The sequence below is a fragment of the Lactuca saligna genome, chromosome 6 (genome assembly GCF_052625555.1).
Source record: "Lactuca saligna cultivar CGN05327 chromosome 6, ASM5262555v1, whole genome shotgun sequence".
Lineage (NCBI taxonomy): Eukaryota > Viridiplantae > Streptophyta > Magnoliopsida > Asterales > Asteraceae > Lactuca > Lactuca saligna.
Window position 1 is genome coordinate 171,962,649 of NC_136422.1, and position 22,561 is coordinate 171,985,209.

The 22,561-nt window shown below is 36.2% G+C and overlaps 1 protein-coding gene across 1 annotated transcript; it reads right to left on the reverse strand.

The window, feature by feature from the left end:
- Positions 1–14,101: 14,101 nt before the first annotated feature.
- Positions 14,102–20,947, reverse strand: FU (kinase family with ARM repeat domain-containing protein). Its single transcript, XM_078959766.1, has 23 exons — positions 20,790–20,947; positions 20,265–20,371; positions 20,105–20,179; positions 19,942–20,034; positions 19,738–19,812; positions 19,558–19,650; positions 19,418–19,481; positions 19,256–19,340; positions 19,053–19,125; positions 18,892–18,960; positions 18,715–18,795; positions 18,514–18,613; positions 18,308–18,433; positions 18,064–18,184; positions 17,816–17,987; positions 17,613–17,711; positions 16,979–17,518; positions 15,772–16,896; positions 15,288–15,521; positions 15,058–15,201; positions 14,894–14,974; positions 14,623–14,814; positions 14,102–14,453 (listed from the first exon to the last, which is right to left on the reverse strand). The coding sequence occupies exons 2-23, from the start codon at positions 20,352–20,354 to the stop codon at positions 14,211–14,213; spliced, it is 3,975 nt and encodes a 1,324-aa protein (XP_078815892.1). The 5' UTR covers positions 20,355–20,371; positions 20,790–20,947; the 3' UTR covers positions 14,102–14,210.
- Positions 20,948–22,561: the final 1,614 nt, after the last annotated feature.

Sequence of the window (22,561 nt, forward strand, 5' to 3'; positions counted from 1 at the left end):
AATCAAGGTTTCTGTTACTTTTGTCTTTCTTTTGAATGGATTGGGCCTTGGGCTATAACTAGAATTTAAAGGTCCTGTAAAACGCCCAATCGTAAGCCTTCCACAAATAATCAGAAGTTAAAACCGAGTTATATATATGTATTGGAAAAGTGAATAAACCTTTAAGGGTATATAAGCTTAGGTAACTAAACTTATCATGTTACGTCATTTTATATCATATATACACATTATACTTGTTCAATGTAATTCAACTTGTAACTTGATTTAATTCTAAGATTTTTATAAATTTTACACTTATCTTCCTCGTATATAATTTTCATTTTCAACTATAATATATATAGTCTAGTATGTGTTCGGCATAAAGATGTGTTATAAGAAGAATGTAATAGTGAAAATTTGAAAATCTTGAAAGTAATCAAGTTAAAAGTTTAAGAACATTATAATGAACATATCAAACAAAACGATATATTATGGTGGGTTTGGGTACCTAAGTTTATATATCCTTAAGGGTATATTCACTTTTCCATATATATATATATATATATATATATATATATATATATATATATATATATATATATATATATATATATATATATATATATATATATATATAAATTAACTAACAGAAATAACCTGTTTTTTAATGCAATTTCACTTCAAAAAAACCCGAAACGATTATAACCAAAACCTATTTTTTTTATAACCGTTTTTTTTAAACGGAAATCAATTTCAAACTTATCTCTATACTAATAAAAGAGTAGTTCTTTTGCCATGTGTCATCATATTAAACCTCTTAATCGATGTATTGTCACTTGTCAATCTATTAGTTCTTTATTTTAAATTTATTAGACAGCATCATTAATGTGATGCTATTTTGTCAACGTATTTATTCTCTATTTTAAATTTTATATTATTGTTTTCATTAATTCACAAATAAAAAATGTCTAATATTTATATATATATATATATATATATATATATATATATATATATATATATATATATATTAAAAAGTAATTTTACATATTTATTTGAATCAACGATTATAATTTTATATAACTAATAAAAACATCTCGTAATTAATAATTTATTTAAAATAATTGATTAATAATTTTGATTTTTTACTATAAAAAATTTAATTAATTTTATAACTGTGGTTCCCACGGGTTATAAACTAGTATAGTTATATTTATACGACGTTATGGCTCTACCTATTAGTATTAGAAGTGCAGATAGGTCAGATAAACCTAATTATATATTAATTTGCATCAAATAAAACTGGATTTGGCCTAAACAAAATTTGGATATTCCAAACTAGATTCTCCGGATTTTTGGGTGAGTAATATAGGAAGCGGAGCAAACTGGGCCCCAGATACATCAGTCCGTTTAGGGTTTTAGCTCGGGTGGACCGTGTTGCTTACCGTTTGGATCTTCCAGCAAAGCTCAACCAGATCCACATCACGTTCCATGTTTCTCATCTACGGAAGTGCTTAGTGGATGACTCAGCGGTTGTGCCCTTAGAGGACATTCAGGTCGATGATAGCTTGAATTACATCGAGAGACCAGTAGCTATTCTCGACAAGAAGATGAATGAGCTATGGAACAAGAGGTTAGTTGTAACACCCAAAGTCTGGAAGGCCAAGAAAGGAAAGAAAACCCTAATTTTAAAGGGAGACTCGACGAGTCCAAGGATGAACTCGGTGAGTCCGAGCGGGATCCGGGTCAAGGAGTAAGTGACCGACTCGGCGAGTCGGCCAAGGGGACTCGGCGAGTCTGGTCTGTGCGAGGAAAACCCTAAAATCGGGACTTGGAGCCTATTTAAACATCTCATTCTCTCCCCTAGGGCTCCTTTACTGCCCCTTTCACCCAGAACATTGAACCCTAAGCCCCATTGTTGCTCATTCAAGCTTCCAAGCCATGTGTAGGGTGATTTGAAGGAAGAAGAAGAAGGGGAATCATTGGAGCTTCAAGGATTGGCCTTGGATCCGAATATTTGAGAAGTTTTCTAAGTTATTGAAGGTATTAAGTCGTTCTCTCCTTTAGATCTAGTATGGTTGTGAGTTTTGGGGGTTTTCTAGCCATGCTTAGTTACCTATTTTGAGTTAGAAGCCAGATCTGAGGTTGCTACTTCAGATCTAAGCTCATTATGGTCTTGAGAAGCATAAAGTATCAGCCCTTGAGTTGATTATTGAGCCTCTTTGCCTTAAACCCTAGTTTATGGTGTATTTTGCCTAGATCTCCTTCTCTACACGTTAAGTTTGCAACTTTACGTGAGGAATAGGCTTGGGAAGGATAGATCTACTGTTTGGAGTCCATGCATGACTCAAAAGCCCTCTGCATGTAAAGGGATTTTAATGGACTTGGCAAGTCCTTTGAGTGGACTCGGCGAGTAGCATGAAGGTGAGGAGCAACTCGACGAGTGGGATGAACAGCTCGTCGAGTCAGATGAAGATTGCCTTGTACTCGGCGAGTCTGTTCTTGGACTCGGCGAGTCAGGTTGCGAAACCCCAAACCCTTTGAGTTGAGACTCGAATTAGTTAGTCGGGTGGAGACTCAGTGAGTTGGATAGGTCAGGACTCAGAAATTAGTAGACTCGGCGAGTCGAGACGCGAAAGGAAGGACTCTGAATATATGAACTCGGCGAGTCAGTAGGGTGACTCGGCGAGTAGGGTTGACCTTGACCAGAACTTTGACTTGGACCAGGGTTGACTTGGTTGTCTTTCGGGGGTCAGTTAGGTTCAGTATTGCTTTGATATTGTTAGTTCGAGGAGCAAGGGGAGCAGGAGTTCAGTCAGTTGCTAGGCAGCAACTAGTAAGATCATCAGCAAGTTCATCCAGTGCAGGTGAGTTTCCCTTTATGTGAATGGGTCTAAGGCCACAATGTAGGCCAATGTAGTTATGAGTAGAAGACCGGGGGGTTAGCCCTAGGCACAGTATGCTAGTATGATATTCAGGACAAGGTCCGTTAATAGCGGGCGGGTGCCCAAGGATTTGTTTTGTTTATATGATAGTTTATACTTGTTGTCTGTGTGATACATGTATGTGCCTGGTAGGGAGGTGGGTATGGGCGAGGTCCCGTGTGACAATCGTCAATCTAGAGTCAAGTCAAGTCATCAAGTCAAACCGGTCCACTCGATTAAACCTTGTGTATTAGGATTTGCGTTATGTAATTACTGCATAACTTGCTATATTAATGGGAAAACATCACTTGGGAAAATTTCTTGTGTTAAAATTTCATGAGCCTTAGTGCTAATCAATGAACTAAACTGATAAAACCATGTTGCATACTCATCGGGAGTGTGTAGGATCCTTAATCATGACTTAACGGGGCTCAAGAACCTTGCGTTGCGGAGCCAAACACTCACAATTGTCACACGTGGAACCTCTCTCAATCGTTTTCACTCTATCTCTCTCTATGTCAAATCTCTCCCAAATCTCTCCAAGTATGTGAAATCTCTCTCAAATATCTCTTTGTATGAGGAATCTCTCCAAGAATGTCAAATCTCTCCAAGTATGTGAAATATCTCTCAAATATCTCTTTGTATGAGGAATCTCTCCAAGAATGTCAAACCTCTCCCAAATCTCTCCAAGTATGTGAAATCTCTCTCAAATATCTCTTTGTATGAGGAATCTCTCCAAGAATGTCAAATCTCTCCCAAATCTCTCCAAGTATGTGAAATCTCTCCCAAATCTCTCTCAAAAGTTCCTTGGACTTTTTATAGTCTTTCGGGCCATCTCGACCCTTAACCGGGTCAAAAACGGCTTAAAACAGGGTAAAAACGAGAAAAATGGACCTTAGGAACCGAAACCCTTTTCAAGGAGCCGAAGCCTCTTAGGGCCGAGCCCCTTGGACCGAAAGTAACCAGGACCGAAACCGAGTCTCGATCTCTGCTCTCCTCTCGGTCTCTGTTCTCCGCCTCTCGGTCTCCTCCCGCCTCTCGGTTCCTTGCCCTGTCTCGGTCCTTCCCTTCCCTCTCTCGGTTCTTCTCCCCACCTCTCGGTTCTTCTTCTCTTCTCTCGGTTCTTCTCCCCACCTCTCGGTTCTTCTTCTCTTCTCTCGGTTCCAACACCAGAGGACCGAACCTCCGGCCAGACTTCGGATTTTTGACGATTTTCACCCATTTTTTGATATTTTTATCATTTTAAGCCCGTTTTTCATGATTTTAACGTGGGATTTTCTCCAGAATTTATATTTTAACATAATAAACCCTAAATATTCATAATTTAATCATATTTTCATAAAAATCCCTATTTAAATAATAAAAATATAGTGGGTGAATAATTGAGGTGGAGTGTTGACTTTATTTTACCTTATAACACAAGCAACCACCCCCACACCCACTCTATGACCAGTCACACCTCCCCACCTTACTTAGGTCACTTCAATGTCCCTTACACTCAATTACCACCCATTCCCACGTTTTTAGAGCTGGAACAAAACATCCTCTCTCCTCACTTCTCTCATTTGCTCTCATTTCACCAAGGATCCAACTCCACTTTTCTCTCAGACTTTCTCTACCACATTCGAGATTCAAGGTTGATTATCAAGTGGTCTTCCACTCTTGGTAAGTATAATTCATCCTCCTTGTGATTATTGCACATCATTCTACTCAAATCGTTGATTGCTTACATAAACTCCATAACTATGATTTTAGATTCTCGAAAATCTTCAAGGCATCTCCAAGTGTTCTTGAGTTAAACACTTCCATTCTTCAACAATCATCTACTGAAATCACATAAGGTGAGTTCATACCCCTACATTTTCATGTTTTCTCAAGTTTTTAGGGGGGGAATACAATTTAAAACACAAAGAACATAATTAAACTTTTCTAACAGTCTTCATCAGAAACGTTCAACTCCATTCACGGACTGTTTTGGGCAACTTAAACATTTTTTTTTTCAAAACTGTATAAGGTTCAAATAGTTCAAGTTCTTAGCTTTAAAATTACTACTTGCACATCTCCATAAGATTTTTCTACAATTTATGGTGATTTTTACAAAACTGCCTATCATTTCAAATACCAATCCGGACCAGTCTGTGATTATGGACTTTTTCACCCAAGTTGGAGGTCATTAAAAATCATGATAAAAATTATGAGTAAAATAGACACATTTTGGGAACTCTCAGAATTTACGGATCTAGTTTTCGACTTCGTATGATTTTTCTATGATTTTTCCAAAACAGTGCGGAAAGGTTCAAGTTAGTTAACAGCATATAAATATCATAACACTTTGTATTATGTTGAGCAAAGTGTATAATCATAAGTTCTAATTATTGAATGTGTTTCCTTGTTAGTTTATCATCATAAACTGAAACTAATTCATTCATGATAAGATTATTCATTCATTTAGAACACGTATATTAAACTATAAAAAGTATAGTTTAATGGATTCATAACACTAATTCATTTCCATAAAAGAGTTCTTACATATTACCAACGTTTTAGATAAACTATAATAGGTATAGTTTATGATACATTGCATAACACACTCGTAAAAAAAGGGTACATTCATACAGAAAAGGTTTACACCCACACACATTACACGTAAACTTGTTAACCTAAATTGTGAGACAATCTCTTTCCATACGTCCGAGTGCGGAATAATTCATGGTAGTTATAATCAGAGTCTCCTGGAGGGAGAACGTGATACTTGTATATAGATCTATATTGGGTTTGACACCCCACACCTTGCTGCTAGCTACAGTGGGACCTGCAGGTCTACGGGTGACAAATGTCATTTCAGTTTCGCAGCGCCTGAGAAACGTCGTGGCAGGTTCATTCAGTCATAGTATGATTATAGCGACTCACATAGGGAGATAACAATACATAAAGTTTACGGGATTATTATAAAACCTAAATAGGTTTTATGTCAGTTTAAATTCACTTTTTATATCAATTTAAACTGATAGCATTTCCACTAAGTAAGAAAGGTTACTTATACATTTTGGCCTTAGGTTATAAGCTACATTACATAGATTTTAAAGAAAATATCGGATTTTTCTGAAACAAACGCGACATTTACAAGAGAAAGACTTCTATTAGGTTTTATAGCAAAAGCATATGAACTCACCAACCTTTGTGTTGACATTTTTTCAAACAACTTGTATTCTCAGGAAATCATTAAACAAGCAACCAAGTGCTTTTGAGGATGGCACGTTAAGGCGTCGAACTTTCATATTTTGTCAACATATTGTAATTGATTTTGAAACATGTAATTCATACAAGTGATGTATGTAACATCCCGAAATATCAAGAGTAGAGTTGATGGGCTAAAAGAGTAAATTGGGAAAGAGTGACTCGGCGAGTCCATGTGCGGACTCGGCGAGTAGAGTCGCGACTTGGTCGCGTGTTAAGTGGCCGACTCGGCGAGTCAGTGTAATAGACTCGGCGAGTAGGCGCTGAGTGGAGAAAACCCTAATTCTCGGGGTTGAGCCTTATATAAAGATCATTATGTTTCCCTCCCAGCCTCTTTATCACCCCTTGAGCCCCAGAAAACCCTAAATCACGGAGAAGCACCATTGTTGAATGGATTGGAGCTTGGAGAAGTAATTGTGAAGGAATTTTGGGAGATTGAAGGCTTGGAGCAAGGGGCTTTGCTTGGATTCGAGTTTCATTTCAGTTGGGGCATTCCATTGAGGTAATATCTCGTTTTTTTGAGCTGCTATTTCTTAGATGCATCATTTTGGGGGTGTTGGAGATCATATCTTTGGATGTATTGGAGTTTAGAGGTTAGATCTGAGGTTGCTACCTCAGATCTGGAAGGGAGAAGGTCTAGAGTGCATGAAAGTCCCTGTTTGTGAGTGGTTGATGGAGCCATCTTGTCCCAAACCCTAGCCCAATGTGCAAACGACTTAGATCTCTTTGGATTCACGTAAAGTTTGCCACTTTACGTGATGGATGGGTTGTAGGAGGCTAGATCTATGTTTTGGATCAATTGCATGGCCTGGAGTGCTTCTGAATGGATTCAGACCGGTGGTACTCGGCGAGTCACATGGGTGGACTCGACGAGTTGGATGAAGATGGCCTGGAACTCGGCGAGTTGTATGAACAACTCGGCAAGTAGGTTGAAGATAGCCGTAGACTCGGCGAGTTTGTTCTTGGACTCGACGAGTCTTGTCGAAGAATTCCAAATATTTTCTGGTTGAGTCGAGAATCGGTGAGTCAAGGGATGACTCGGTGAGTCGTGTGTGAGTGGACTCAGAGTTGTGGGACTCGGCGAGTCTCGGGGTGACTCGGCGAGTTAGGTCGCGGATTGAGTGAAGTTCTGATTATGGGAACTCGACGAGTCACAGGGTTGACTCGACGAGTAGGGTCAGTCAAGGGTTGACTTAGACTGAGGACTTTGACTTGGACCAAGAGTTGACCGTTGACTTTTAGGGCTTGGTCAGCGATGTGGCCTTTGGGCCAAGAAAGGGGTAAAATAGCCTTTTACCCTTAAGAGGGTGCCATGAGAGGGTTGATTCTAGTCTCGAGAGTTATATTCATGAGAGTATTTGCCTTACGTGTTAGGCGGTGGCGAGTTCGAGATTCAAGTGTGATGATATCTGCTTTCCGTTTGCCAGGTGAGTCTTCTCACTATACTTTACCTTGAGTAGGTAACCAGAGTTATGTGATCAGAGTATTTGTATGCTATATGTACGTGATGTGTTGTACTGCATTACTTCTATGTGATTTATGTTGTGCATGTTTATAGAGTTGGAACCGGAAGGTTCCCAGAGTTAGAACCTGAGGGTTCACAGAGTTTGGGTGCACGGACCCATAGAGTTATAGCCTCGAGTGGCTAATATGTGTTATGTGTGGTATTTTGGGGAACTCACTAAGCTTCGTGCTTACAGTGTTTTGTGTGATGTTTTCAGGTTTCTTTCAGTATCACGGGACGGCACCGGCTTGATTGTACACACCAGAGGAAGAGTCATTTTTTGGAGGATCCTGGTTTTCTATGCAAGTGAAAATGGAGTTATGTTTTGTAATTCGACTATGAATGAGATTTTTAAACAAGCGTTACTAAGAATAAAATGATTATTTTAAATGAAAATTTTGTCTTGAAATTTACGGTGTTACAATGTAACTTTTTCAATTATATATATGTTGGTTGTATTTGCTTAAATTACTATTGAATTTGTGGTTATGATACTATACATGAAGTCCTCCACCCCCAGACGTTTCCGCCATCCTTGGTTTGGGGGTGTGACATCCCGTATCTCACCAATAGTTGAGTGTGGATGGGGTTTCACATCTCATTAGTAGCAGAACAGGGGCGAGGCCCAAGTTAGGGAAGGAGTGAGAGTGGGCTAGGCCCGTATCTCACTATCAGTAGGAGCGTGGACGGGGTTCCATGACCCATCAGTAGGAGCGTGGACGGGGTTTAACGACTACCTGAGAATACAAGTTATTTCGTAATATGTGAACTATTTTGTTAAGAATCTGCATGATTGACGTTAAATAAACTTCTCTAATGTTGATTTTGTTATGAATGATTATTCGTTGTTTATTGAAATAAATTTTCTTATTTCGATTTTGTATGAATCACTGCTTAGTTATAGATAATCATATTTGAGATAACAAGATATGAAACTGTTGTCTATGATTCTATCTTCAGATAATCAGATTTGATGTTTTTGTTTTGGGTTGCTCAAAGATTATTAACAGCTAAGCAGGTTACAACACCTACAGGTAGTTTCTTTTCAAAAAGAAATTAATGTATTTTCTATGATTTTTGCTAAATTTGAAATTTTTGATATTTAAAGATGATTTTGTATTTTTAATATTCAGATTTCTCATTATTTTTGGGCTCAAAGGACTGAGAATATAATCATATAAACACTCAACAAAAAACCAACTACTGAGCAGCCACATTAGCCATCAGGTAGTCTCTTTTCCCTTTATTTTGTTAATTTGTTTTTTGTGAATCTGTAATTTTGCTAAATTTGAAATTTCTGACATTTAAAGATGATTTTGTATTTTTAATCTTTAGATTTCTCATTGCTTTGGACTCAAAGGACTGAGGATATAATCATATAAACACTCAACAGAAAACCAACTGTTGAGCAGCCACATTAGCTTTATTTAATCTATTGATTGTTTGTTATTTGTTAAAAATGTCTCCTAGAAAATATATGCCTGTAACTGAAAAAACGAAAAAAAAAAAAAAAAAAAAAAAAATTGAACAATTTAATGATTCTCAAAAAGGTTCACGACATGTTCAGGCCTTATTTATTTATTTATTTTTTTGTATTAATAGCTGCCAAACGGGGAGTCTCCAGCCTTCAACTGTATTACTTTTTTTTTAATTAATAAAAATTTCCGGAGGTGCTGCCCTCCTTTACCTAAAAAAAATTAGAAGGGCCCCAAATTTTATTTTGCCCCGGACCCCAAATTGTCTAGGACTGGCCCAAAAGCTATGCCGGCATTAGCGGCGACCGCAAAAGATAATTGTTGTCGCTGCTAAAGGTATTAGCGACGACCTGTCGCTGCAAAAACGTCGTCGCTAATGCCAGTGTGTCGCGCTAATACAATGGTGTTGGCAGTGATGGCAGTCAAATCGGCGGTGATGGCGGTCTCCTGGCAGGAATCAACGGTTGGAGGGTGTTGGATGGTCAAAGAAACTGAGTCGGTGCAAGAGTTTCACAGAAGACGTGATACACAAAAAGAAAGTTGAAGCGGGGGGGTTATTTGTGAAGACAATTAGCGGTGACACCCTGGAGGGAAAAGTCAGCGTTTTTTTTCGTTCCGTTACAACCCTAGGATCGAAAACAAATCGGACGGATGGGGCTCTTTTGGCGTGGATCGTCATTATGTGACCATTAGCAGTGACGCCTTTAACGGTGACGCAGGGCACTAGCGGCGACATCTAATTCATCAATTAGATATTCCCGTTAATGCCATTTTCTTGTAGTGAAATTCTAACATACCTAGTCTTATGGATTTATATAGTGTGGATTTATTTAGTGTGTCCATGTTTTAGTTATTTTGTTATGATAGTAATACCATTAAGTAATCAAGTTATTGCACATAACTAGAATTGTTATGCTAGTTGTGGGATAGTTCTCTTGTTTACTATTAATATCATTATTGGTGTTTAAAATTTTTTTGCTAAGCTTTCAATGTATCAAATCAAACTTTTATATTAAATTTTTGTGGCCAAAGGATTAGAAACTTTTTCTCCAATTAAGCACTAATTTGTTTAGTCATTTGATTTGATTTTTGACTCCCATTCATGCATGCTTTATACTAATTGCATTAAACATTGGTAAGAGGCCCCTCCACATTAAATAATGTGTGCAACTATATATGCATGTTACCAACAAGATTCTACTGCTTTAACTCCCACTCAACTGATACTGAGATCACAAATGAAACGAAGGTACCTGCAGATTCAATGCATACACCTGAAGAAAATATTAATATCCTTTAATCGAGTATTTAACTTTAATATCTTTAATATTTTGTATACATTCTTTTTTCTTTTCATGGAATATTGTTTCCTATTTCGCCATGTGACATGTGTCACTCAAAGTTTTATATTTTATGTTTTAATCCATTTTAAACCTTGCATACAAAAAATTGTAACGGGTTTTGTGCTTTTTACCTTTTAGCTATTTGATGCAGTCAAACTTGATAAAGCTTTTGAGTGGATAATATACAATTAACTAATATGTGGTGTTTTTCAACTAAAATTTTAAAAAGGAATACTGATGATTAAATAAAACATCAAGCTAAAAGGAATTTGAATGTTAAAAAATTATTCGACCTATTCGTTGAATGGGTGATATGGACCTTCACAGCAAAACGATGAACGTCACTATTCTTGTTAGCAAGGTTAAGGCTCTTGCCTTTCATTGGCTAAAAATTAAAGTTAGGAAAGGTTGTATGTTAAAATGGGATAAGTGGTATTTAGATCCAAATGGCTATCTTTGTCCTTAAAATGAAAACTTTTTTGCTCTTCAAAAAAAAAATATTCAAACTAAAAGTTAATCTCTTATAAGTTGTGCCATTAATATTCATAATTTTTTATAAACAAGAAATATAAGAAACAAAAATTACTCTTTATTATAAATTTCAATTCAACCTTAACGATTGTAGATCCAGTCAAAGCAATGCAAAATTAAAATTTGCTACCCAAAGCGTGTTGTCTGTATTAAACTACACTACAACACATAACGCCTATTAAATCTTTCCCAGTGCGATTTGATATGTCTAAAAAACTCAAACCGTATATATGGGGCGGTTTGTGATTTTGATGCAGTTTGTGATTTTGATATTAAACCACACTACAAGGCAAACACCCATACTTTAAATAACTGTTTTTATATTTCTATTAAGAAACTGTGGACACACCTTTTATGTGAGTAAAGTTAATATTGTTGTAAATGTGCTTCTTAATCCTATTTTGCATGTAATAATTCTGCTGAAGCTAACGCAACCTTTTTATGAAAAGTGTTGAAAAAATAGTTGTGCATGGGAGCCGAATTTCTATTAAGCTGGTTAATTAATTGGTTATCAAGTCACACCATTAATTAGAAAGTTTTTCATGTAATTAGGATGTTTGTGTCTTGTATTAAATAGGACACTCCATGTACCATAAGACTATAAATGAAGTCATTAAGATGTGTTTTTTATTCATTTAATCAACGTTTTATGTAACAATGTTTCAAGTTTTTTTGTAACCTTCTATTGGAGGTTTATAATGATTTTTCCACTTTTTAATTTTCCGCTTTATATCTTGGTGTTACTTTTTTTTTATTGTCTTATCTATAATAATTGGTGTACATACACAAGTTTTCCATAGTATCTAATGAGGTTCATATAAATTTTGAATCATCAACAACATCAAAAGCATGAGACACTAGTTGTGAGTTCGGTTCAAGACAGATGCAGAGTTGATTCTTAACCTTAACCAAGAATAAAAAGAACCCATGCATAGTCGTATAAAGTTTGCTTAATTTGACCAAACATCTATACCAAAGTCTTTTTGGAAGTGGAATTTCTTTTCCAAGGGTAAATCTCTTCTTAATAAAATATATCTAAATTCTAATTTGACGACATCTGGCACGGCACTAGGGATACCAATGTCTCAAAAAGAACATGACACCATAATGGAAATTAATAATATATAATAGGAAAGGATGTAGAAGCAAGTTGGTTGAAAATAAGAAATTTCCCTAAAGTCTAAACGAATGCATATGATGTCAATTTTCGCTATGCTTATTTAGGCCTACGGATATGGAATTAGAAGCTGATGTATTAAATAGTTGGAGTTGTTAATTTTTTCTCAAAAAGAGAGGTAATACATTGACTATACGTTTAGAGAGCAGATTAATTGTACTCTAAACTTAAATTTCATATGATTATATCATATGTGGACATCACCTATTAGTTATATTTCACATGTACGTTTTACAAATAAAAGACAAACACCCTCAGCCACAAAACCGCAAAACGACGACAAAACCAAAAGGAATTACATTACATGACTGTAGATGAATATTGTCTGAAAAAGAAAAGCATGTCGATGTTCATGCATTTCTTTTTGGAACCTTGTACAATTAACCAATACAAATTTAATTTAATGATGCATGCATGATCGAGTCTAGTCACTACTCACTAGTGGTATATATCTATATATATCTAATTACCTTTACTTACGTAGATAGGTGGAGATTTTAAAACGATGATTAAGTGGTAACTTAATGATCTTCGAATTATTTTGATTCGTAAATGCTATTCTTCAAGCAACCCTGAGTCACAACCCAAAATTAGTTACGTATAACTCAGATACACAAGAGTCTGGTAGGTGATTAACGTTCATGGAAATTGAAACTGCATGCATGTTGACTAGAAGTTGACATAAAGTCGAGAGTTTTGACTGGAGAAGAATGCATTCATAGCCTAGGTGGTGGTTTTCTTTGAGAAGAGTTGGACATTGATGTAGAAGCCAATTCAGCCGGTTTTTGAGGTGCTGGTTTGTATGTCTTAACTGGTTTAGTTGGTTGTTTAGTTCTTCCAAATGCCTCTTCTTTCGTTGCCTCGACCTCTTGGCTGATTCACGATTGGAGATCATCCGTGCAAGCCTTGGTTGATCACTGGAACCTGAACCGGAGTTAAAGTGGAGGTCGGACTCGAGGAGGGAGAGCATCTCATGGATTTCAACCGGGTTCAACTCACATGACGTCATCATATGATATGTTTTGAGGCGAGAGGGAGAAAGGGAAGAAAGGAAGGCGTTGGAGCCACGTATTTATTGACGAAGAAGTAGTTGGTGTGACTTGGGAGTGCCATGTGGGATCCACTAAATATTTGGGATATCCAAATTCCAATCCAATCACTTTTACATTCTGGAAATTTCAGTAGATCCATGTTTTAAAGTTGTTTTTAATTTTAACCTTACAAGTTTTTTTTTACACTTTGATTCTTTTTTAAGCAGTCGAAAAATATAATGTTTGATCACTATAAAAATAATATGTTTTTTTTCGTATTGTTTGATGATATCAAACAGTATAGCCAGAGAAAATGATTCCCATAAAAAAAAAAAAAAAAAAAAAAAAAAAAAAAAAAAAATTTACATACTTGTACTAATAAATAATTAAATAGTAAAAATACTTGTATGTTACTACTTTTTTTGTCTCGACTCTAGAATAAAGAAAAAAGATGACCTTTTTTTGGCAGATACATGTCGACAGTGTAAAAGGGAAGGAAAAAGGAGCACATGTTATGATGTCAGTCGGCAGGGTGAAATCAACGGCAAAAATTAAGCTTAATCACTAAGAAATAAGAATCAACCTCAACACAGTAAAGTACACTCAACTAGATATGCAAAAGAGCCAAGTTACTCTTATCTACTCGACTTCGGCTCCTTGAAAGCTTAACTCAAGATCAATTTTAAACAAACCCAAATCGAATTCAAACTTAATATTACGCTTTTTTTTATAAGATATATTAAAATAAATAAATACTTACGTTTATATCGTATACAAGCAAATCCGAACCCTCTTAACAAGTTGATCTTGAGCTTTGTAAAACAAACGGAACTCAAAGCTAGTAAGGCACAAGTTTTGTAATTTTTAATGAAGTTTTTTTTTTATACATGTAAATAACAATTTATCTACTAAAAGTTTAGAAACAATAGCAAAATTAATTCTAACAGAGAGTTGATGTATTGATATAGTGAAAAGGTATTTAAACATATATCATGGCATAGTTTTAGGGTTAAGAGGAGGTTTTGTTGAAAATGACAGAAGCATAGTTGGCAATGGTTGATTCTGGTGATTGGCGGAGTCGTCCAATCACAGGGTACAATTCAGAAGAACGAAGGAATTGTCTACAGGGCGGATGTTGGCACATCTTTGCTAACGAAAACAAAGCTATTTTTAGAGGCGACTCAGTGATCGCATCTCTCCTGGTTGGGTTCAGAGCAACAACAGAACAGTCCGACACCAACTTCAGCAATGCCTACAACACATCAATCAATCCATCACTCTCTTTCTTTTTCACTTATTCCAAAAAAACATCTTAATTGCATTTTTGGCCCCTAGATAAACCTAAAGGTAAGAAAATTTCAAATTTGCAAAATGTAATTGAATATATAATAATAAATATTGAAACTTTATGATATATATACCTGCATTGCTCCTTTAGAGACAATATCCTGACAAAGTTTGTTGGAGTTGCGCACGAGATTACTGAGAGCACCAGATGCGTTTGCTTTAGTTTTATCGTCCTCCTCTGCTGACATCAGCAAACTAGCAAGTTGAGGTATGCATTTTCTCAGCTCTTCATAAAACATCTCATTGTGGTATGCTGCATTACCAATCTATAAATAAATAAATACACATATAAAAAACGTCAGTTTGCATACGAAAAATTATAAAAAATTAAAAATGGCAACTTACTGCAAAACAAGCAAATTTACGAGTGCGTTTGTCCCCATCAGAGCACCGATCAACCAAGAGACTGATGATTTTGTGCTTTGCCTGTAATATGTATGACACATCATTTATCAGACAGAAAGTGTTTATAATTTTATTATCAAATAAAATAAAATAATGATACTTGCCAATAAATCATAAAAGTAGGAGCTATGTCGACACATATTGCCAATAGCACTGCAAGCTTTGGCACGAACATTTGGATCTTGGTGTGTTAGAAAGTCTTTTAAGAGATGTAAGATATTTGCTCCATGTATGTGCTCATAAAAAATCTGCATTCCATTGCATTGCATTCATCATATGTTTCGGAATATATATTTCTAAATAAGATACTAAATATATGATATGTAATATTTACCTTATCCATGCGGGCCAAGTCTGAAATGATCATGAGAATATCTAGAGTAACTTCTCGTGGTGATGAGGAGTCAAGCAGCCTTCTCATTTTGTTTGCATCCAAGAGACCTCTTTCAAGGAGTTGAACAACAAGTGATCTATGAAGAGTCATTTTGGCTAGAAATGCAACGGCTCTAGCAGTGTCTTTTAACTCCATGTGTTCCAAACACTGAATTATTCGACCCGGAATTCCTACCTGTTATGTAAATTTATAAGCAATCATCACATGATTCATTTGACTAAGAAAATTATTAAACTTTTGGGACCAAAATTGCAAAAATCAGCTATACTCATGGACCAAAAGGTCTTTTTACTTGGAATGGGGACCAAAATTGCACAACTCAGTTACAATTGGGGAAAAAGTGTAATTTACTCTACAATTAATGTAACTAAAAGTACAAATCATTCAAACTTGAAGGGCAAAATTGTAAGATATAAAAACTGACCTCAGAAAGGATTTGAATGTATTTTCCCATGCTTGCTTCAATTGCTCTAACCATGTCCTTGTCATCAGCAGACACCTTCCCTCCAGGAGATCCCATATTTAAAAGATAACCATTATTCACCGAAGCAGCAGCAGCAGATACAGCTGAAGAAGAATTCGGCACATTTTGTACAGCCACAAACGGAAACGCCAAAAGATCGATTACCGCGTTCACGGTATCCCTGATTCCATTCCGACCTCCACCAGGTCCACCCCAACACCTTATACCCTTCAGATGAACAACCGATATCAAATCAGACACAACTTTCACATGCTCTTTTCTAAGCAACACCTGTCGAAACGTGGAACTGCCACCTGGCAGACACTGGCATAGAGACGAAACCGTCCATACAACGCCAACTGGAGATAACCCGATCTGATCGTCTAATTGATCGTTTCCTAATAAATCAACAAGTGTTTGGGGGATTCCACTCGCGCATAGCTGTTGAATCGCTAAAGGCCCACCCCAACGTAGTCTGGATTCCAATAAACCGACACAGCCATCTCTGATTCCATTCCAATACGAGAGCTTCCCTCTCATTCCATTCCCGTCTGGTGTTGAAATCCTGAGGTAATCACAAAGAGTAGCACTCCGTGGAATTAAAGGCACCGCGATTTCAGAAATTGATGTTTCAACAGAAGGAGAGTTTTCGAGGGACAAAATGGATGCGAGTGCCAGCATGGCGGACATGGAATGAGATTGAAATGAATTTTGAATTCGATCACATAAAGAGTAATGGTGTGCGAGGTCGGAAAGGCGAGAACGTTGTTTTTTCGGTGATGATGTCAGCATGAATAGTGCTGAATTTCTTCCGGAAGATTTTAAGGATTGTGCGACTGCTGAAAGTACGAGGCATGAATGGCAGATTAGAGCATGTGGATTTGGTAATTTGTTTTTCAGATTATTTTGGTCTCCTGTTTGTTGATCTCTGTCGAAGGAAGCACAAAGTGATAATATGGAAAAGATTTCTGAAATTATTGTGTTATCACCACCTCCACTCACGACTGTAGTCACAGGTAAAGAACTAGGCAAACCGCATAAAACACCGGCGACTGAGGTATTATGCAAACAGCACCTTAAGATGATCTGATAAGCCAAAAAAAAAAAAGTTGAGTCATTATGTAATGACTTGCTTTAACAAACAAAAAGATTATAAATAAATAATCACCTGAATACCAGAAGACCATGCAGCAGCCTCTGCGCGTTGGCGAAGACAATAATAGAAAGCAACTTGTACAGCTTTTGATCCAAGAAATGCTCGTGTGACTGCATTCACAATCTTTTCAGAATCCCCACCAATCAACGGTTTAGACTCATCTTCATTAATATTAATCCGATCCAACGAGTGCGAACGGATGGACCTCAATGGAAATGGATTTTCTTTCTCTTTAGTTGAATGAATCTCAGATGCATCGATTAATGACCAAATCGCCCTGCATGCTTCACAAGCAGCACGGATCAGATTTGAAGACCCGGACATGAGACTTGTGCCACAAGTAACCAAGCATGAAACCAAAGTATCCAAAACCCCTGATGTTTTAGCATGATCAAGTATCTCTTTAAGACCTTCGTTTGCTGCTGCCACATCAGCACGCTTGGTGGCTGGGGATGCTTTGAAACCTTGTGCTACTCGAGATACAATAATTGTGATGCAAGCAATGGATTCATACACAACTCTTCCTGAAGCATCTTCTGTGTTTTGAGAAACCTACACGTAACAAAAGTCAGATGTTGTTTTCACCCTACTTTACCCTCTTTACGTATATGACAATGTACTTTATTTTAAGGTGAAAAATTATAACCTCTTTATAGAGCTCCACTATAGCAACCCAATGTCTGATATATGAATGCCCAAAACCACCACCACAGGTATCCAATAGCTTCTTAATAACTGAGAAACACTGCAAAAAAAAAAAAGTAAATTACAAACACAATTGATGTTCCAAAATAAATATATACCCTAGTTCTTTTTGCAATTTATAACAAACATTAAACAGTAAAGTACCTTTAGCAGCAAGTCATTATAATTTGATTTTTTTATATGAAGAAGATTGGCAGTGAAGCCTATAAGTTCCCAGAATATTTCATCAAGCACCCCTGTAGAATTAATAGCAGCTGCAGCAACTAAGTTTGAAAGAATTCTCAGGGACTGGTTTGAAGTGACAGCATCTTCATCCCTGAACAATTTTGTAAGTCATTTTTTTAAAACTTAATAATATATATGTGTGGAGTTTTAAAATTATAAAATTCCACCTGCACAACCGATTTTTGAGAGGCAACAAGATAACTGATAGTGCTTCATTATCTTGGCCAATTAACTTGGCACCCTTAACAGTGCGAGAGTTATTTTCCAATTTGTCAAGCACCTGACAACCTGAAATAAGTATAGAAACTCAGACAAAATATAAAAATAATAATATAAAGAGAAAGGTTAAGGTAAAGTTCATGTTAACTTGTGATTCATAAAAACAATTTATACTCTTGTAATCTTATCTACCTGACTGTATATTGTCATTTTCTGTGACTCTTTGAGACTCTGGTTGTGGTGAAGCACAGTCAATAGTTGAGTGTTGACCAGAAGGTTGACTATTTTCATCCATAGTTGCGGGAGATCGGTTTTTGCCTGCAGTAATGTGGAGTAAGCTGGTTAGGCTCATTCAAAGATCAGAAGGGTAAATTTGTAAATTTTCATTGAAAGCCTACTTTCTGGACTTGCAGGGGTCAAACCAGTTGACTGTACATACTTTTCCCCTTTCCAAGCAGCATCACATCCTCTAGCAGCAGCAGTTTTGGCACGAAGCTCCTTTAAAAATTACATCATATTTGAAATGTTAATTTTTGGACAAAGAGTTAGAAGAATTAAGGGTCTGTTTGGTTGGAATGGAATGACAAAAGATAACTAACCCTAGCTTCAACATCTTCAAAAGTTTCTTCAACAAATGGATGATCCAGAAGACGTGGCCATGTTAACCTGTAATGAGGATCCTACTCTCATAATTATGACACACAGTTAGAAGTTGATGATAAATAAACTAAACTGAATATAAAAACTAAAACTATCACAAAGATTGTTGAATATACCTTGTTAAGCAGACCCTTGAGAAAGTTTTTGAAATTTGAACTCATGTTGTCTGGGTATTTCACAGGGTCCTGGAAGTATATCATAAAGCTTGAATTTTCAATTTTGTATATCTAAAATTATATTTTCAAAATGAATGTGGTTTACTTTAGAGAACACATACCTTGATGATATGCCGAATAAGTGCATATACTGAATTTGTGTAAAATGGAGGCTGACCCACAAATAATTCATACCTGAATATAATGTTTTTGATCAGCCAGCTTATTAATTTAGATAAAGAAGTCTGATAAGGTGTTGTTTCTTTTTTATTTAGGGCAATAAGTGCATATATTTTATATAGCACTTAATGGAGAAAAAACTTACAAAATAACCCCAAGGGACCACAGATCAGCAGTATGGTTGTAGGGTTGTTCTCTTACTAATTCTGGAGCCATGTACAAAGGAGTACCTGAAAGAAATGAATGCAATAATGATTAGAGAAACCTTAAATAACTCAAAAACAATGAACTTAAAAAGTTGTTGTACCTTTTATGGAGCGTAAGACAACTGTATTTGTGGACATTGCTCTTGCAAACCCAAAATCACAAAGCTGTTTCATATGCAGAAGAGGAATCACAAAGCTGTTTCATATCAAATGAGTGGATGACTATAATAAGTTGTTTTACCTTAACAACACCCCCAGCACAAATCAAGATGTTTTGTGGCTTCATGTCACGATGAATAATACGGTTGGAATGCAAGTAATGCAAAGCTCTAACCTGAAATTTTTTAGAAGGTATAAAAAACATTAAAGGATATTAACATCATGTAATTTCAATGTAGAACTGTTAATTTAAGAAAAGTACCAACTGTTTTGCAATTTTCTGAACTTCTTCTTCGGGAAGGCATTTATCATCCTCAAGAATCTCAAATAGCTCACCCTGAATAGAAATGCATTAATCTTACCATCATCAATGGATTCTTTACAGTGACACATTTTTTTTTGCTTTTATATGATATCAAGTTATCAACTAGTATGTATGAAAGCAAATCAAAACAGAGTTAATTACTTGAGCAAACTCAGTGACAACACAAAACTCCTGTGGGGTTTCAAACGAATCCAGCATCTGAATAATATTCTCATGCTTTAACTTCCTCAAGATCTGCAAAAATTAGGAACCATAATTGAGCAACAGATACACAAACTAAAAGTATCGGGAATAAGGTAAATACCTCAATTTCTTGTCTCAAATTCTGAATGTCCTTTTCACTTTTCCCATGCTTAAGTATAAATTTCATTGCAACAGTCTGACAAGTGAGAAAAATAATATTAATATGACAAAACTAATACAATTGGCATATCAATAATACTACAAAGCAAAGCTGTATATACCTGGCCAGTATACTTTCTTCTTCCCTTGTATACTTTACCAAAAGAGCCTTCGCCTACAAGCTCTATCACATGATAATTCTCCACTCCCATCTCTAGATCTTCAAATTCTGGTGTTAATAGTAATTATGAAATGCATAAATTAATCACCTAATAACTTGTAAATAGCAGTTGTTTCAATTCGGAAAATATTTGGAAAAACGCATAAAAAGGTGAGATGAAATTAGTATGCATCAAAGTAAGGTAACAGAAATCAAGCATTTATGCAGTATCCTGATGGCAACGATTAAGAGAACAACCACAACCGAACAACGTGGACTAAAACTAAAATGCAGACAGAACTTGATTTAGGGTTCGCAATCAAGCTTTTGGGACACAGAAAACCGTCGCTGGTAGTAGTGAAGGGACGAAGATCAGGAATTAAGAGAAGCATCTCTATTATTGTTATTTTGGGATTAGGGTTTCAATTTTTCAGTGTAATGGGACAGCGGCAGAATTATTCAAGCTGGAACAGGCGAAAAAACGTACCACAATGAACCGAGAAGTTGAAGTTGAAGCTGAAGCCGAACGACAAGTGAGATCTGAAGAAGCTTCTCAAATGGCGATGATAAGTTTTTCTATAAGACGAATAGTGACATGGGTGGGATTTGAAGTGATACTTTTCCCGCTCGTTACCTTCTGTTCGAATTCCAAATGTGAACCTAACGGAATCAAAAAGGATTTTTTTTTTTTTCTCTTAAAAAAAAACTAAAATGGTTCTATGTTTTGAGTTAGTTTATTTATGGTATTTGTCAAAATTGAAAATACTAAAATGCTTTTTTATGTCTTTTTCTATTTAATTTAAAGTTTTATTAATAAAAATTATAGGATCCACATATCTCTCTCAAACACATACACATTTAAACATCTCTTTCTCCACTCCTTTTCATCATCATCCTCATTTACCTATCGTTGTCAATAAAATGATGAATTTACCTCTTCTCCCTCCTCTATTAAAACCAGCTTATCGATTGAAACCATTTTCAACAGAACGAAAATTAAGATTAAATCGAGAACCCATTTATAGAAAATCCTCATTTGTTTGAGACACATTTATTCACTGATTCAATCTCTTCGAAGCAACATAAATCAACCAACACAAGACCATAAATATTTTTGTCGGTTGACCCTCGATGATGAAGCAACAGTCACAACCAAAATGACTTTGTTCAATCATCTTTCAACAAACATATTCCAAAAAACATCAAATTAGAATTTCAGATCCAGCGGGATAAAAACTAGAAAGTGAATAACTCCATAGATGAAAAAATAAGAACCTTAAAATCATCAGCGGATTTCTTCTATGACAAAGTCGCCGACACCAGCAGATTTGTTCTATGGCAGATGAATCTCGATATTTGGAATGTCGAGCTTGTTGTCGGCGACAATAAGGTTCACATCGGTTGCAATGAAAATTTTGATTTTCAAGGTGCAATGGGATTTTTTGGGGCGATGGATTAAAACTCGTTCTCATTCACCAATATCATTCTCCTTATGACTATCCCCTAAAAATACTGACAGTTAGTCCACAGACAATAATGGATCTAGAAAAAAACAATTAGAGTATGTAGTTTTTTAATTATATATATATATATATATATATATATATATATATATATATATATATAGGTTCATATATATTAACACTAAGTATTGTGTGAATGTGTGACCAATTGTGAACCAATCATTTGCTAGGGGTACAATGGTAACTGTAACAATATTTAACTATGGCCAAACAATTAATTCCTTAACAATTTTCCTATAATCTCGTAATATTTATCAATTCCCTTTTTTTAACCCATTTCCCTTACCTAGAACGTCACCCTTCCCCATAGAAAACAAGGTAACGGTGAAGAACCGTTACCCACTCCCGAGGATAGATGATTTGTTTGATTAGTTGCAGGGGGCGTCTTGGTTTTCCAAGATCGATTTACGCTCCGGGTATCATCAAATGCGAGTCAGAGATGAGGATGTGCAGAAAACTGCTTTCAGGACTCGATGTGGTCATTATGAGTTCGTGGTGATGCCGTTTGGGCTCACCAACGCTCAAGCCGCGTTCATGGATCTCATGAACCGCGTATGTAGGTTGTTGTTGGATCGGTCGGTGATAGTATTCATTAATGACATTTTGTTTTGTTCCAAGACTCAGGAGCAGCACGAGGAGCACCTTAGAGAGGTGCTAGAGATTTTGAGGTGGGAGAGACTTTTCGCAAAGTTCTCCAAGTGCGAGTTCTGTTTGCGCGAGGTGCAGTTCCTTGGAC